This window comes from Nicotiana sylvestris, chromosome 1 (assembly GCF_000393655.2).
Source record: "Nicotiana sylvestris chromosome 1, ASM39365v2, whole genome shotgun sequence".
In the NCBI taxonomy this organism is placed as follows: domain Eukaryota; kingdom Viridiplantae; phylum Streptophyta; class Magnoliopsida; order Solanales; family Solanaceae; genus Nicotiana; species Nicotiana sylvestris.
This window is the reverse complement of record NC_091057.1, coordinates 62,806,680-62,821,013: the sequence shown is the minus strand read 5'-3', so window position 1 is coordinate 62,821,013 and position 14,334 is coordinate 62,806,680. Positions and strand designations below refer to the sequence as shown.

The window sequence follows — 14,334 nt, the reverse complement described above, 5'->3', positions numbered from 1 at the left end:
ACCACATCTATAATTAGGGAGCTACTTGGACACTTAGGAATAATACCCTTCTTTGTTGATCTATATCGTGCGATAGAACTCAATGCGAGGCTGTTCTCCTATAACTCGTGCATTGTTATAACTTTTAGTAAATGGCACCTAAGAAGAAAGCAAGAATTGGCCAAAAAGCTAATGCCACCCCAAAAGTGGTTGTTGATTCTCTACTTGATTATGCGAGAGAGGATAGTCCCCCGACTATTTCACTACCTGATTCTTCTACACTAGAACAGACTGCCCCAGCCCTTACATCTACTGAGGGTGCAACTATCCCTCCCACTGATATTCCTGTTCCACCTCCAGCCCCAGCTTTCGGTTCTGGTATTTCCAATAGGGGTCTTAAGGGAGCTATCCAGATGTTGACCCAGTTAGTGGCTTATCAGGCCCAAAGGTCGAATGTTGCACCCACATCTTCTAGCCAACAAGGGGATTCTACGAGTTCTAGGGTGAACAAATTTCTCCAGTTAGATCCGCCGGTGTTCACAGGTACTGATCCAGAGGTGCCTCCTTAGGATTTCATTGATGAGATGCATAAGACTCTCTGGGTTATGCGCGCTACCAAGACAGAGGGAGTAGAGTTGATCGGTTATCGCCTGAAAGGGGTGACATATTCATGGTTTTGAGATGTATGAGGATTTTCGTGATGAGGGGAGCCCTCCGACGAGGTGGAGTGAGTTTGCAGATGCTTCATAGACCATTCCTTGCCTACCGAGACTAAGGCAGCCCGTGCTGCGGAGTTTGAGAACCTTAAACAGGGTAGTAGTAGTGTGTAGGAGTATCACATGGAGTTCGTGCGCCTGTCAAAATATGCCATTTACATGATGCCCTCCATGGAGGCCAGAGTGCATTGATTTGTGTAGGGCCTTAGCCCTTTGGTTATTAATGAGGCTTCCACAACTGCTTTAAATTCTTATATGAACTATGGAAAGATGGTGGCTTTTTCTAAAGCTACGAAGACCCGCAAGTTGAAGAACAGGATGGAGAAAGAAGGTAGCAGCAAGGCCCGATCCGCAGGCCATCCTTGTGATTCATTTGGTGGGGGAAGGTCAATCTTTAGGGGAGGATCGTCAGGGCCATCTCAAAACTATGCTTAGTCTTCACCCAGTGCACTGCCAGTAGGGCATAGTCAGTAGCATAGGAGTTTTCTCAGGCCCAATCAGGGCAGCAGGGTATCCTACTAGCAAGGCCGATCTAGAGGGATATTCCAGCAGCAGCGGAGTCCCCCATGCCTCAAGTGTGGGAGGGTACATTTAGGGATATGGTACATGGACTTGAAGTGTGTTATGGGTACGGGATGAGAGGCCATACTCGGAGGGAGTGTCATGTATCCCTCCAGGGTGTGAGCAGGGGCATAGCACAACCATCTGGTTTTGTAGGTTCTACATCTTTAGCACCCCCTCCATCTCGAGGCTCTCCAGCACCAGCAGGGCGTGGTGCAGTCAGGGGTGGTGCTCAAAGTTTAGGAGGACCCAACTGTCTCTATGCTATGAGTGGTCGCCAGAGTGCAGAGGCTTCTCCAGATGTTGTCACAGGTATTCTGACTGTCCAATCTTATGATGTGTATGCCCTTATTGATCCCGGTTCCACTCTGTCCTATGTTACTCCTTATGTTGCAATGGAGCTCGGGATAGAAGCGGAATAGCTTCATGAGCCATTCTATGTATCTACTTCGGTTGGTGAGTCTATTACGACCGCGCGAGTTTATAGCGATTTTATTGTCACGGTACGTGGTGGAGATACCATGGCCGATCTCATTAAATTGGGGATGGTCGACTTTGATGTACTTATGGGGATGGATTGGCTTTACTCATGTTTCGCCAAGCTCGACTGCCAAACTAGAACTATGAGGATTGAATTTCCTAATGAGCCAGCTATTGAATGGAGGGGGGATAATGTGGTGCCAAAAGGTAGGTTTATGTCTTACCTTAAGGTCGCGAAAATGATTAACAAGGGGTGTATCTACCATTTGCTCCGGGTTACACACACTGATGCTGAGGCACCTACACTTGAGTCTATGCCAATTGTGAATGATTTCCCGGAGGTCTTTCCAAATGAGCTCCCTGGGATCCCACCAGATAGGGTGTTTGATTTTGGTATCCATATGATACCAGGCACGCAGCCTATATCAATTCCGCCTTATAGAATGGCACCGATAGAATTGAAGGAACAATTGAAGGATTTATTAGAGAAGGGCTTCATCCGACCGAGTGTATTGCCGTGGGGTGCACATGTTTTGTTTGTAAGAAAGAAATATGGGTCGCTACGGATGTGTATTGACTACCAACAACTCAACAAAGTCACAATCAAAAATAAGTACCCGCTACCAAGGATAGATGATTTGTTTGACAATTACAAGGTGCTACGTACTTCTCTAAGATTGACTTACGGTACGGGTATCACCAATTGAAGATAAGAGAGCAGGATATTCCGAAAATAGCTTTCAAGACCCCGTATGGGCACTTTGAGTTTCTGGTAATGTCTTTTGGGCTAACAAATGCCCTGACAGCTTTCATGGATCTTATAAATAGAGTCTCCAGGCCTTTTTCTTGACTCTTTTGAGATAGTTTTCATTGACGACATTCTTGTATATTCATGAAGTCGAGAGGACCATGCCGATTATCTTAGGGCAGTTCTGCAGACTCATCATCAACACCAATTGTATGCAAAGTTCTCAAAATGTAAATTTTGGCTTGAATCTGTTACATTCTTGGGTCATGTCGTCTCCTGAGAAGGAATAAAGGTTGATCATCAAAAGATTGCGGCGGTGAAGAATTGGCCTAGACCTATAACTCTAAAAGAAATTCATAGTTTCTTAGGCTTGGCTGGGTATTACGGAAAATTTGTGGAGGGGTTCTTGTCGCGCCCCTTTTTTCTGTTTTCGACGGGGAAGTCCGGGTTTTGACATTCATGGGGTGCAATGACTCCTTTCCTTTTGGGAATTGGGTATTTAAAGAGTTGCCACCTAACGAATTATGGTGCGTTAGGGCACCTAGAGCGACTAACTCTTGGGTTGGTTTGCATTACTAGGGATTAGGGTAAGGTATCGAAGTAACCTCGAGGGTAAGGTGTTAGACACCCCTCTTGGTCCACAACTGTGACTCCCGACCGAACTTGTATTCACAAATTAGTCCATTACACGTAAACAATTGAATCAAATAGGTCGCAAGCAAAGCACGTTAGGATAACTCAAGTAGTATAGATTTGGACAAGTTGTAAAACAAAGGTTTAAATAAAAAAGGAATTTGGTAAAGAGGAATCCTAGGTTGGTTATCCTATAGGATCACCCCACACAATGTCCGGTAAACACTCCTCAATGAGGGGCTACACGTGACATTAACGCGTAGTCATCATATCCCATATCTACCCTTCCCATCCCCTTAGCGGTCATGCAAGCGAATGTTTGGTCAACTATTTCTATTGCGTGCTGCTACCCGTCCCTTTTTAATGGTCCTAGAGGTTATTCGAGCTCCTAGAGTATCTGCTAGGTCTGCTTCATTCCAATTTTTTATTATTTTCGAGCTAAAGGGTTCTGGTAATTTTGTAAAATATAATTTTCTTATTTCCTTACTTTCATCTGGACTATATGTTCCTTTATAATAATAGTCTCTAAATGCACAAGTATATTCGTCTATATAACACATATTACATATTGCTAATTTTGTCATCAAATTTCTATTTGTAGTTTTTTCTTTATTTTGTTCTTCTACTTCTGTTGTCATACTACTAAACTCATTTCTTATTGCTATTTCATATTTATTCAATATATCTGTCACTGTTGTTGCTGTTGTTCCATCAAGTTTTTTATTACTTCTTAATGTATCTAGGCTTTCACTTGATAAATTTTGTAACCATAGTTTTACTGTTCCTATAAGTGTTCTTTCTATATATCCTGGTGTTTCAGCTATTGCAATTTTATTATCTATTAGTTGTTTGGAGATGTACCCTATCCATAATTGGATTGTTTTATTTATATTTGCTACACAATCTAGATCTAAAAAATTACATTGTTCAGTTATCTGTCTTGGTGTCCATTTCCTATTTAGCCTTCTATCCCATAATGTTTTATTTCTATCATAGGAATCATAACTTACTCTGTAATAGGTTGGGTTTAGTTGTCTTGGATTTTTTACTCCTGATGTGCTTGGTTTATCTTCGATCATATCTCCTGTATTTATTTCTGGATTTGTTTTCATCTTTTCCGTTTTTTCTATTAGTTCTGTGTATGTTTCACTTGTTTCTGAATAGTCTTCTCCTAAATTTGTGTCGTTATCACTTTGGTCATTTATTTCGTTTATGCTTATTTTTGGTGGATTATCTTGTACTTCTTCTAACTGTAATTTGAACTTTTCTATCTCATTTGTCAGTTTTAGCTCTTGTTCTTCTTCTTTACGTTTTTCTTTTTCTTTTAGTTTATTAGCGTATAGCTGTTTTAGCATTTCTAATTCTTTTTCTAATTCTGTTATCTTAGTGTTTTTTACTTCTTCTATCTGTTGTATTTTTTCTTTAGCTTGTTGTTGTATTTCTTTTATTTCTCTTTTTCTGTCTATTTCTTCGTTTTCTTTTGTTATTCTAACCATTGCGGTTAAACTATCTTCTAGTTTTACAGTTTCTTTTTCTAACATTAAGTTCAGGTTATTTCCTATTTTCTTGTATCTTCTTCCTAAGTTGGAAAATATTATTGTTATTTTTAATCCTTCTGGATTTTCATATGTTTTCGCTTCTAGTGCGAACTCTTCTTTATTCATCTTTTATTTTTAAGATAGCAAATATATTTATATTCTGTTTTAGATATTATATCGATTAATTTAGATAGCCTAGCTTTGTTTATTTTTGTGATACTTAAGTATTTATATTCTATGTATAGTTTCTTTAGTTCCTTTCTAATTTTCTTCGATTTCTTATCATCTGGAAAATTTAATAGTCAAAGCACCTTAGGATAGGTTCATACACAGCCAGGAGTCACAGCATCAAGGCAGGTTTGGTAGTCACAAACGGGGGTAAAGGGGTTTGGGAATACATAGGACACATCATTAAGCAAAGACCTGGGAATTAGTATAGTCATGCCCAGAAGCAGCAAACTAGACATTGTCACAAAATCAGACATAAAGAACAGACTCACATGCAGAGGTATAGAGATTTGGGGAATTCATGGTGGTAAACATATAACAAGAGATGATTGGTGTAGACATGCTCAGAAACAAACAGAAGGGGAAATATACTAATCTCAAAGGAGGGGAAGGCATGAAAACATGCTAATAATGTAACCCTCAACTACAAGTTTCACAACAAAACCCCAAATAGAAGTAAACCAGAAACAAGATAAACTGAAACAATAAGAGAATCATATTGTTGTTGGAACTTTGAATTGAAACTAGGACATACCAGTAAAGAGGATAGTGAGAAAAATGAAAGAACAAGAGAACACAAATGGTTAGCCTTGGCTTGCAGCCGGCTAACTTAGAGTAGTAGCAAGTAGCACAAGAGAAAGAGCAGAAGTTTTTTAGTATGAGAGATAGTTTTGAATCAAGAGTTCGTGTCTGTGTGTGTTAATGAGAGAGCATATATATAGTTTGAAACTAGGTAGAATAATAAGGTAAGAATCAAAGTCAAGCAGTAATTATGGAACTAAGTATCAATTAGTATAAAATTAGTAGAAGTACTTCCTTAATTAAGGGAGTTAATTTCAAACGGTAAAGACAAATAAGGAAAGAGATCGCATAAGACTGGAATATAATCATACAAGGAAATAGTTTCATCATAGTGCAAGTATAGAACATATAATTAAGGCTAAGTACATAATATCCCAATAAACGAAATAACATAAGAGTCGGTTGACAACATAGTCGACCGTAAAATAAGGCAAGGAAAATAATTTAGAGGTTGAAAATCAGTATAGAATATTACAAGAGATTAGAAGGATATCAATCACAGGGAATGAAGGATTCTGATGGACAATAGTACTGATTTAGGGGGGAATTACCATAAATTTTTGTGAACAAATGAAATAAACACACAATAAGCAAGAAGAGGCAAAAATCAGAAACCCTAATAGATAGCAGGGTAAAAATCACACAAGATCAGGGATTCACATAGAACATAGTACTGATTAGAGGAGTTTAACAGAATAAACACACTATAGGCGGAAGAAGAAAAAAAAATTAGAAACCTTAATGGGCATAGTAGGGTAAAATCATAGAAAACTCAGGGATTCATGAGAAACAATTAATCATATAGATTAAATAAACAGATCATCAAATACAGACTCAGAACCCAGGGCTAAGACTAAGAACTAGAGTTTTCAACATAGACGAGTTGAAAAGGGAGTAAAAACACAGAATCAGTCGAGATATGAAAAGGATAGAGGCTTAAACATAAAAAAAAAATTGGTTTAAATAAGTGCAGAAGAAACTCCGAGAAACCCTAACTTTAAAGAAAGTAAAAATAGCTTGAAGTCAATGATTTTTCAAAAGAGGTTCGAGAATAGTGTAAAACTTAGAAGGAACAGACTCGAATCATTTAAAAATGGCCTAGATCTAAGTGATACAGAAGAAAATTAGGGTTTCAAAAGAAACCCAAATAGAGATGGAAGAACCTGTTTAAAACTTCAAAGATCGTAACAAATATAGTGTGACTTTGCCCATAATCACACCGAAGAAGCCATGAACAGCAAAAACTGCAACCCTAGATGCAAGTCGGCATGGATCAGGGCTCTTGAAGGCCTCAGAGAGGATGAGCAAGGCAATTGAGGAGCCATTGGAGGCTTGGGGTTGAAGAGTGGTCGCCGGAGAAGACCGGAGAAGGGAGGTGGTTGAAAAGGATTTAGGGTTAGGTTGATGGAAGATAGGAGACGATATGATTGAGAGGCGGCGGGTTGTAAAGAATGACTAGGGTTAGGGGGTATTAGGATTAAAAAAGGAAAGAAACAATGTGGGTTGTTGATCTTTCAGATCAACGACCATGATCTAACAGGATCTGGGTCGAGTAAGTATATATAGGGTCTGGGTCGGGTATTTTAATAAGAAATTGGGTTGGGGTTAGGTCCAATTTGTGTTGCAATTGAAATGCCAAATCCGGCTATAATTTAAATAGCCCTTTTCCTATTTAATTTATAATAAATAATAAATAGTTTTCTAAAAATAATTTTATTTTCCAAAATAATTTAAAATATGTAGTTATCATTTTAAAAATATAGTGACCAATTTTACGCATATAAAATGTAATTATACACTAAATGGGCTAACATTGCAATTATATGCAATGTAGTTTAAAAAATACCAAATGCAATTATAAAAATGCATAAAAAATATATTAAACATATTTTTATTATTAATTTAGGGAATAATTATTTAGGGATAGAAATTAAATGAATAAATCATAATAATAATAATTTAGGGAATAATTATTAGGATTTTATGAATAAAAAAGGGGAGGAAGTAAATCAATTTAAATCCTTAAAATTATGAAAAAATTATAAGATCCTTGTGCATGCTTATATATGCATATATATGCTATTTCAAAGGTATTCATTCATATAAAAAATATATAGGAAAAAATTGGGTATCAACAGTTCTCTACTCTTGCCTCTCCGTTAACTAAATTGACGTAGAAAGCAATCTAGTTCCAAAGGTCCGATGCTTGTGAAAGGAGCTTCCAAGAATTGAAGTCAAGATCGACTACTGTGCCAATGTTGACCCTACCAGAGGGTATAGAGGGGTTCGTGGTATATTGTGATGCTTTAAGGATCGGGCTTGGGTGTGTGTTGATACAAGATGGCAAGTCCATAGCTTATGCTTCTAGACAACTCAAGAATCATGAAAAGAACTACCCAACACATGACTTAGAACTTGCGGCGGTGGTTTTCGCAATGATGATTTGGTGTCATTATTTGTATGGGGTCCATGTGGATGTAATTTCGGACCACAAGACCTTTCAATATATTTTCAAACAGAAGGAACTGAATTTGAGGCAGAGAAGATGGCTGGAGTTACTCAAGGACTACGACATAAATATTTTATATCACCCAGAGAAAGCCAATGTTGTGGCGGATGATCTTAGCCGGAAATCTATGGGAAGTTTGGCTCACTTGGAGGCGTATCAAAGACCGTTGGCTAGGGAAGTTCACCAAGTGGCTAGTTTGGGAGTTCGCCTTGTGGACTCTAAGGATGGAGGGATGATTGCGTAGAATATGTCTGAATCATAGCTTGTGGTAGAGGTCAAGGAGAAACAATATAATGATCCATTGTTGGCATAGCTAAAGGAGGGGATTCACAAACATAAGACTATAGCTTTTTCTCTTGGCATAAATGATGGTACGCTAAGGTACCAAGGGCGGCTGTGTGTTCCAGATATTGCTGGTCTTCGGGAAAGAATCACGGCGGAAGCTAACACATCCAGGTATTCCATGCACCCAGGTTCTACAAAAATGTATCATGAACTCAAGGAAATCTATTGGTGGAATGACATGAAAATGAATATGGCGACCTTTGTGGCAAGGTGTCTGAATTGTCAGCAAGTGAAGGCCGAAAATCAACGTCCTGGTGGTTAGCGCAAAGCATATAAATTCCAATATGGAAATGGGAGATGATTAACATGGATTTTGTGGTAGGGTTACCGCACACTCCGCGTAAGTTTGACTCAATTTGGGTTATTGTGGACCGACTCACAAAATCAGCACATTTCTTGCCGGTCAAATCTACCAACATAGAGGAACAATATGCTCAATTATATATCAAAGAAATAGTCAGGCTTCATGGCACTCCAGTTTCCACCATTTCCGATCGAGGGGCTCATTTCACAGAAAATATTTAGAAGAAATTTCAACAAGGTTTTGGTATACAGGTAAATCTTAGCATAGCCTTTCATCCACAGACCGACGAGCAAGCAAAGCGGACTATTCAGACACTTGAGGACATGTTGCGTGCTTGTATTCTTGATTTCAAAGGAAGCTGGGATGATCATGTACCACTCATAGAGTTTTCTTATAACAACAGCGTTCATACAGATGGAACCATTCGAGGCATTATATGGGAAGAGGTATAGATCTCTTATTGGGTAGTTCGAAGTTGGAGAAGCTGAATTGATAGGACCAGACGTCGTGTGTCAAGCTATGGAAAAGGTTAAGATCATAAAGGAACGGTTGAAAACTGCTCAGAGTCATCAAAAATCCTATTCGGATGTTCTTCATAGAGACTTAGAGTTCAAAGAAGATGATTGGGTGTTTTTGAACGTCTCCCCCATGAAAGGTATTATGGGGTTTGGAAAGAAAGGAAAATTGAGTCCAAGGTATGTCGGGCCGTATCGAATTATTCAAAGGATCGGTCAAGTGGCATACAAGCTCGAGCTACCACTCGAGATGTCATTGGTACACCCAGTATTCCATGTATCTATGTTGAAGAAGGTAGTGGAGATCCATCAGCCATTGTGCCATTTGTGACCATTGAGGTTAACAAAGAGCTGTCATACCAAGAAGTTCCAGTTGACATTCTTGATAGGCATGTCCGGAAGTTGAGAAATGAAGAAATTACCTCTATAAAGGTGCTATGGCGGAGCCAGCAGGTTGAAGAAGCTACTTGGGAAGCCGAGGAAGAAATAAAAAAGAAGTACCCTCATTTGTTCGAATAGCCATGTTGAAGTTTCTATGAAGTTACTTCCTATAGATTTTGTATCACTTGTTCAGTTAATGTAAAGATGTTCTATGAAGTTACTTATATGTTGCTTATGAGGCCACGTTTGGTGTTGTTTTGTGTTATGTTACGTCATTTGATCATATATATGTGATTAGGGTGTGACATTAGGGTGGTTTTGATGATTCTCTGACAGGTGGATAGGCTGAATTACAAAGGAAACTCTACCGAAATTTCTGAAAAGTGTAGGAGTTAGTCAAATTTTGGGAGTTTGAGGTGTGTAAGAAAAGAGATAAGTTATGGTAAGAGTTTGGGGAGGACTCTACTTCTCATTAGAGGGTGGAAGATCCTAAGCGGGGAAGAATGTAAGGCCCCGAAAAAATTTTGCTAAGTCAATTAAGGTTTTGTGGTACCAAGGTAGGCTAATATATTGTATTTTCGGAGTTTTTATGTTGAACAGTTTGTTGGGAAGTTGAAATTTTACATCTTGGCGAGGCCTGGTCTGTAGCACGCTAGATAAGGCTTTAGCCTGGCGAGGCCAGGTCTTTAGCACGCTAGACCAGGCTTTAGCCTGACAAGGCCAGGTCTGTAGCACGCTAGACTAGGCTTTAGCCTGGCGAGGCCAGGTTTGTAGCATGCTAGACTAGGCTTTAGCTTGGAGAGGCCAGGTTTGTAGCCCGGACAGGAACTTCAGAGTATCCATTCTTCTATCACTATAACCCGATATAACTTCGTTAAATACACGCATTGGGTCATTTTTTGAGCAGAAACCTGATACTTTAGAGTGAGAGAAGGAGCTCTAGAGTGATAAAGTGATCTTCATAAAATCATCCTTCAATTCTTACAAAAATCTTTAACGATTAACAAGGAAAACACACTAGATCTTCATCCTTGATGTAATATTCTACACCCTAATCCTTAATTTAGAATTCTAGATAAAAGATGGGCAATTATTAAGAAAGTTCATGGGTATTGGAGTTGTTACCTTGCTTGCATGTGTTATCAACGGGTGTAGGAACATTGTTGAGCCAAAAATGGTGAAGGATGGGTTATGGGTTGATAAAATCTTCTATAAAAGGACCTTAGAGACTTAACACACACCTAGTGTTTGATAGAATGCCTAAATGAGCTAAAATCACGATTATCATCCTAATTTTGTTTCAAATTGTTATATTTTTAAAAAAGATTGAGGTTGCTAAGAAGTCCGGAACATAGTAGAGTTTACGGAAGCTCAATTGAGGTAGATATGGCTAAACTCTCTTCTACTTAGAATCGAACCCCTGGTGTTCGAGTATTGGTGTAAGTTCCTCAGTTGATCATACTAGAATTGGCTTCTTTAATGTGCTGTTTTAAAATATTTACGTTAAATAATTATTCTAAATGATTATTGTGTCATCATGCTATTTGAGAATATGTTTGAAATGAGGAATATGCGTTGAGAAAGGTTAAGAATTCGTGTCAAGAGTTAAATAAAGCTTGCTAACCTAATTTGTCTGAAAAGCCTCCGTGTGATTAAGATTTTTCCCATATGTGTGCAATGCTTTATATGATAGGACTTATTGATGTGGATGATACTGTTATTTGAATGTATAAAAGGGGAAAGATTTGAATTATAAGATATGGCCAAGTGCCAAGAACAACTTAATAAATGAGGCTACTCATGCCATGTAATGAAAGATGGGAAGCAAATGTGAATTGAGTTGAAAAATTGAAAGGATGATGTCTCAAGTGAGATCGCCTAGCCGATCGGGCCGTGATCGGACACCATGCCGCATACATGGGGGTAATTGTGTTGGATTGATTGATTGAAATTGTGGATATGGTTGATGTCTCAAATGATATAACCTAGTCGATCGGGTCGAGATCAGACTCCCTGTAGGAACACGGTGGTATTGTGGATTATGGCACGCGACACTAAGATCATCAATCTAATAAGATGGAAATTGAACCGAAAACTATATGATCCTTACTTGATGTTTTTGCATTTGTTTGAAGCTCTTATTATACATTATGACTGCTTCCTCTTTTGTTTGATTGTTCGTTTTATTAAGATTGGTGTTTAGCTTTACATACTAGTACTATTCGACAGTACTAACGTCATTTTTGCCCGAGGCGCTACATCTTTAAATCGATGTAAGTGGTTCTATAGCAGACAATGTTGATCGCAGCTAGTGGTGTGCCCTCTTTCCAGCTGACTTGGTGAGCCCCACATCATTTCGGCATCCTATATCTCTTGTATCTCATATTCACCTTCTTATCATATTTTGAGGTATAGCTGGGCCTTGTCGTAGGCACTTTTGTAGAACTTTCTTTTGTATCTACTTAGAGGCTCCGTAGACATTGATTTCAGTTGTATATGGGTGTTCGGAAGGTCAATGAATTATGTTGTACTTTGGATTTCTGTTTTACTAAATCGTAAGGTGTATATACCTTAAACTTAAAAATGAGGTACCTAATGAATCAGCTTAGTATTGTACTTGTATGATCTTCTATTGTCTAATTGATGAAATCATGTCTTCTCTTGATCTTAAGTGAGTCGAGTAGAATGTGTCTAATAGGCTTGCTCGACCGGGTTCACTCAGTTGAGCACCGATCGCGCTCCCCGAGCTTGGGGTGTGACAACACGACTAGATATAGCTTGTACTATAAGTAAATTGAGTCGATACATGTGTAATCCAGGTCAATCTCATTAGATGGCAATGAAACGAGTTTTGGGATATTTAATACATACCCAGGACTTTGCTTTGCATTACACTAAATATCATGCGATAATTGAGGGATACTGTGATGCATATTGGATCATCGGTTCAAATTATTCTAAGTCCACAAGTGAATACGTATTCACTATAAGTGGAGTAGCGGTATCTTGGAAGTCGTCTTAATAAACTTGTATTGCCCGCTCTACAATAGATACTGAGTTCATAGCCTTAGATAAAGCCGGTGAATAAGCTAAATTGCTCTGAAATTTGTTGGAAGATATTCCATTTTGGCCCAAATCATTGGCCCCAATATGCATACATTGCGATAGTTAAGTGGCAATTGGAAGGATTGGGAGCATTATGTATAATGGTAAATCTCGTTCTATATGAAGAAGACATAAAATCGTTAGGCAATTACTCTCTAGATGAATTATCATGATTGACTACGTAAAGTCAAGCGATAATGTGTCAGATCCACTTATGAAAGGCCTAGCTAGAGAAGTAGTTGAGAAATCATTGACGGGAATGGGACTATGGCCAAGGACAAGTCATTGTGGTGGTAACTCTACCTGGAAGACTAGAGATCCCAAGATCTAGGTTAAAGAAGATCAAATAAAGTCATTAATGACAGTTCAACATTGTCAACTAAAAGTTTGGTCCATTCTCGTGATGAGACAATGTTCAGTACCAAGTATAAAGCATTAAGGTTTTTTAATGGTTTCTAAATTTGATACGGGGTATATCAAATAGTGTATCTATGGGATGACACATTTAGGAATCACCTATGTAAGTGTGAAGTGTTAGCCGCTTCAAGGAGAATTTTTTAATGCTAGTTCTTTACACACTTATGAAACCATGCAGTGTTCATGGCTGAAACGAACACAACAACAATAACAACATACCCAATATTATCATACCCTTAACCAAAGACGGTAAGGATTGATTGTGTGACTTATGGTTGTTTAGGTATACACCAAAGTTCGACGGTTCAAATATATCAAATCTACCGTAGTATATCCGACATAAGTTGACTAAGGAAAGTTCAAAGGAACCTTATCTAAATGCGATTAATCCTTCATTGTAAAAAATACAGATTTTCATGCTTATTTTCGTGATATAGTCATTCCCCATTCATGTGGGGGATTGTTTGGGTTTAAGCTTGTTAGATCATAAAATAGAGTGAATGGACAATGGAGGCAAAATAATTTTTTTGAATTTCCCTCATTGCAAAGGGACATTGTACCATATTGGAGGAGGAAAAGAGTTTTGATGGGTATATATACAATTACGCTTCTTCTAGCTCTTAAAGATTTGAGAAAAAAGCAAGTCTCGCATAGTCGTCGTCATCGTCGTCGTTGCTTGGCTTCGGCTTCGGATTCGGATTCGGATTTGGTCAAATGATTTGATTGATTGATTAATTTTTTAGAAAAAATTTATTTTTTAATATTAAAATTAACATAATATTATTTTAATCCAAAAACCAACCTGTAGGCTATAAATAGCAGGTCATTCCTTCAGATTTTCCTTATGAAAATTCTGAATTCTCCTTCTTTCTTTTGCATTGTTTTAATTGATAGAAAGCAACAATAATTGTGATTTGCTACCAATCATTTGTGTTCACTGAAATATTGGAGTTTGAAGTACCGCTACACCAGTGTATAATCTGTTCTATTTTGGGAGGAAATAATCCATAACCTCGGGTACTAGGAGGGGATTAAATTCCTTAAGCAAACAGTGTGAATTCAGTGGGCTCGGGTTAATATCTGCTTCTTCAACACTTTTGTTTTTACGTTATTTTGTTTTCAGAATTACTTTGCAAAAATACAGATTCTTAACAGCTAGTACATGCCTCATGTATGGGTATTACAATGAATCAATGGAACATCTCTACTTCCAGTGTTCTTTTACAAAATTTGTTTAGAAAATACTCCACAATGGTTAAAGATGGAAAGGCAATGTGTTGACTTCCGGGGATG

The 14,334-nt window shown here is 38.2% G+C and overlaps 1 protein-coding gene and 1 pseudogene across 1 annotated transcript; one reads left to right on the top strand and one right to left on the bottom strand.

Moving 5' to 3' along the window:
- Positions 1 to 3,592: 3,592 nt before the first annotated feature.
- LOC138881361 (uncharacterized) lies at positions 3,593 to 4,781 on the bottom strand (annotated as a pseudogene).
- Positions 4,782 to 9,142: 4,361 nt separating this feature from the next.
- LOC104250031 (uncharacterized) lies at positions 9,143 to 9,657 on the top strand. Its single transcript, XM_009806563.1, has 2 exons — positions 9,143 to 9,278; positions 9,434 to 9,657. Exons 1-2 carry the CDS (start codon positions 9,143 to 9,145, stop codon positions 9,655 to 9,657), a joined length of 360 nt encoding a protein of 119 aa, XP_009804865.1.
- The last annotated feature ends 4,677 nt before the right edge of the window (positions 9,658 to 14,334 follow it).

What these genes read in the sequence shown, in the direction of transcription:
- LOC104250031 (XM_009806563.1), top strand. Translation starts at nt 9,143, where the DNA reads ATGGAAAAGGTTAAGATCATAAAGGAACGGTTGAAAACTGCTCAGAGT. An exon ending in GAACGTCTCCCCCATGAAAG is followed by an intron (nt 9,279 to 9,433) that starts GTATTATGGGGT and finishes ATGTTGAAGAAG; the next exon opens with GTAGTGGAGATCCATCAGCC.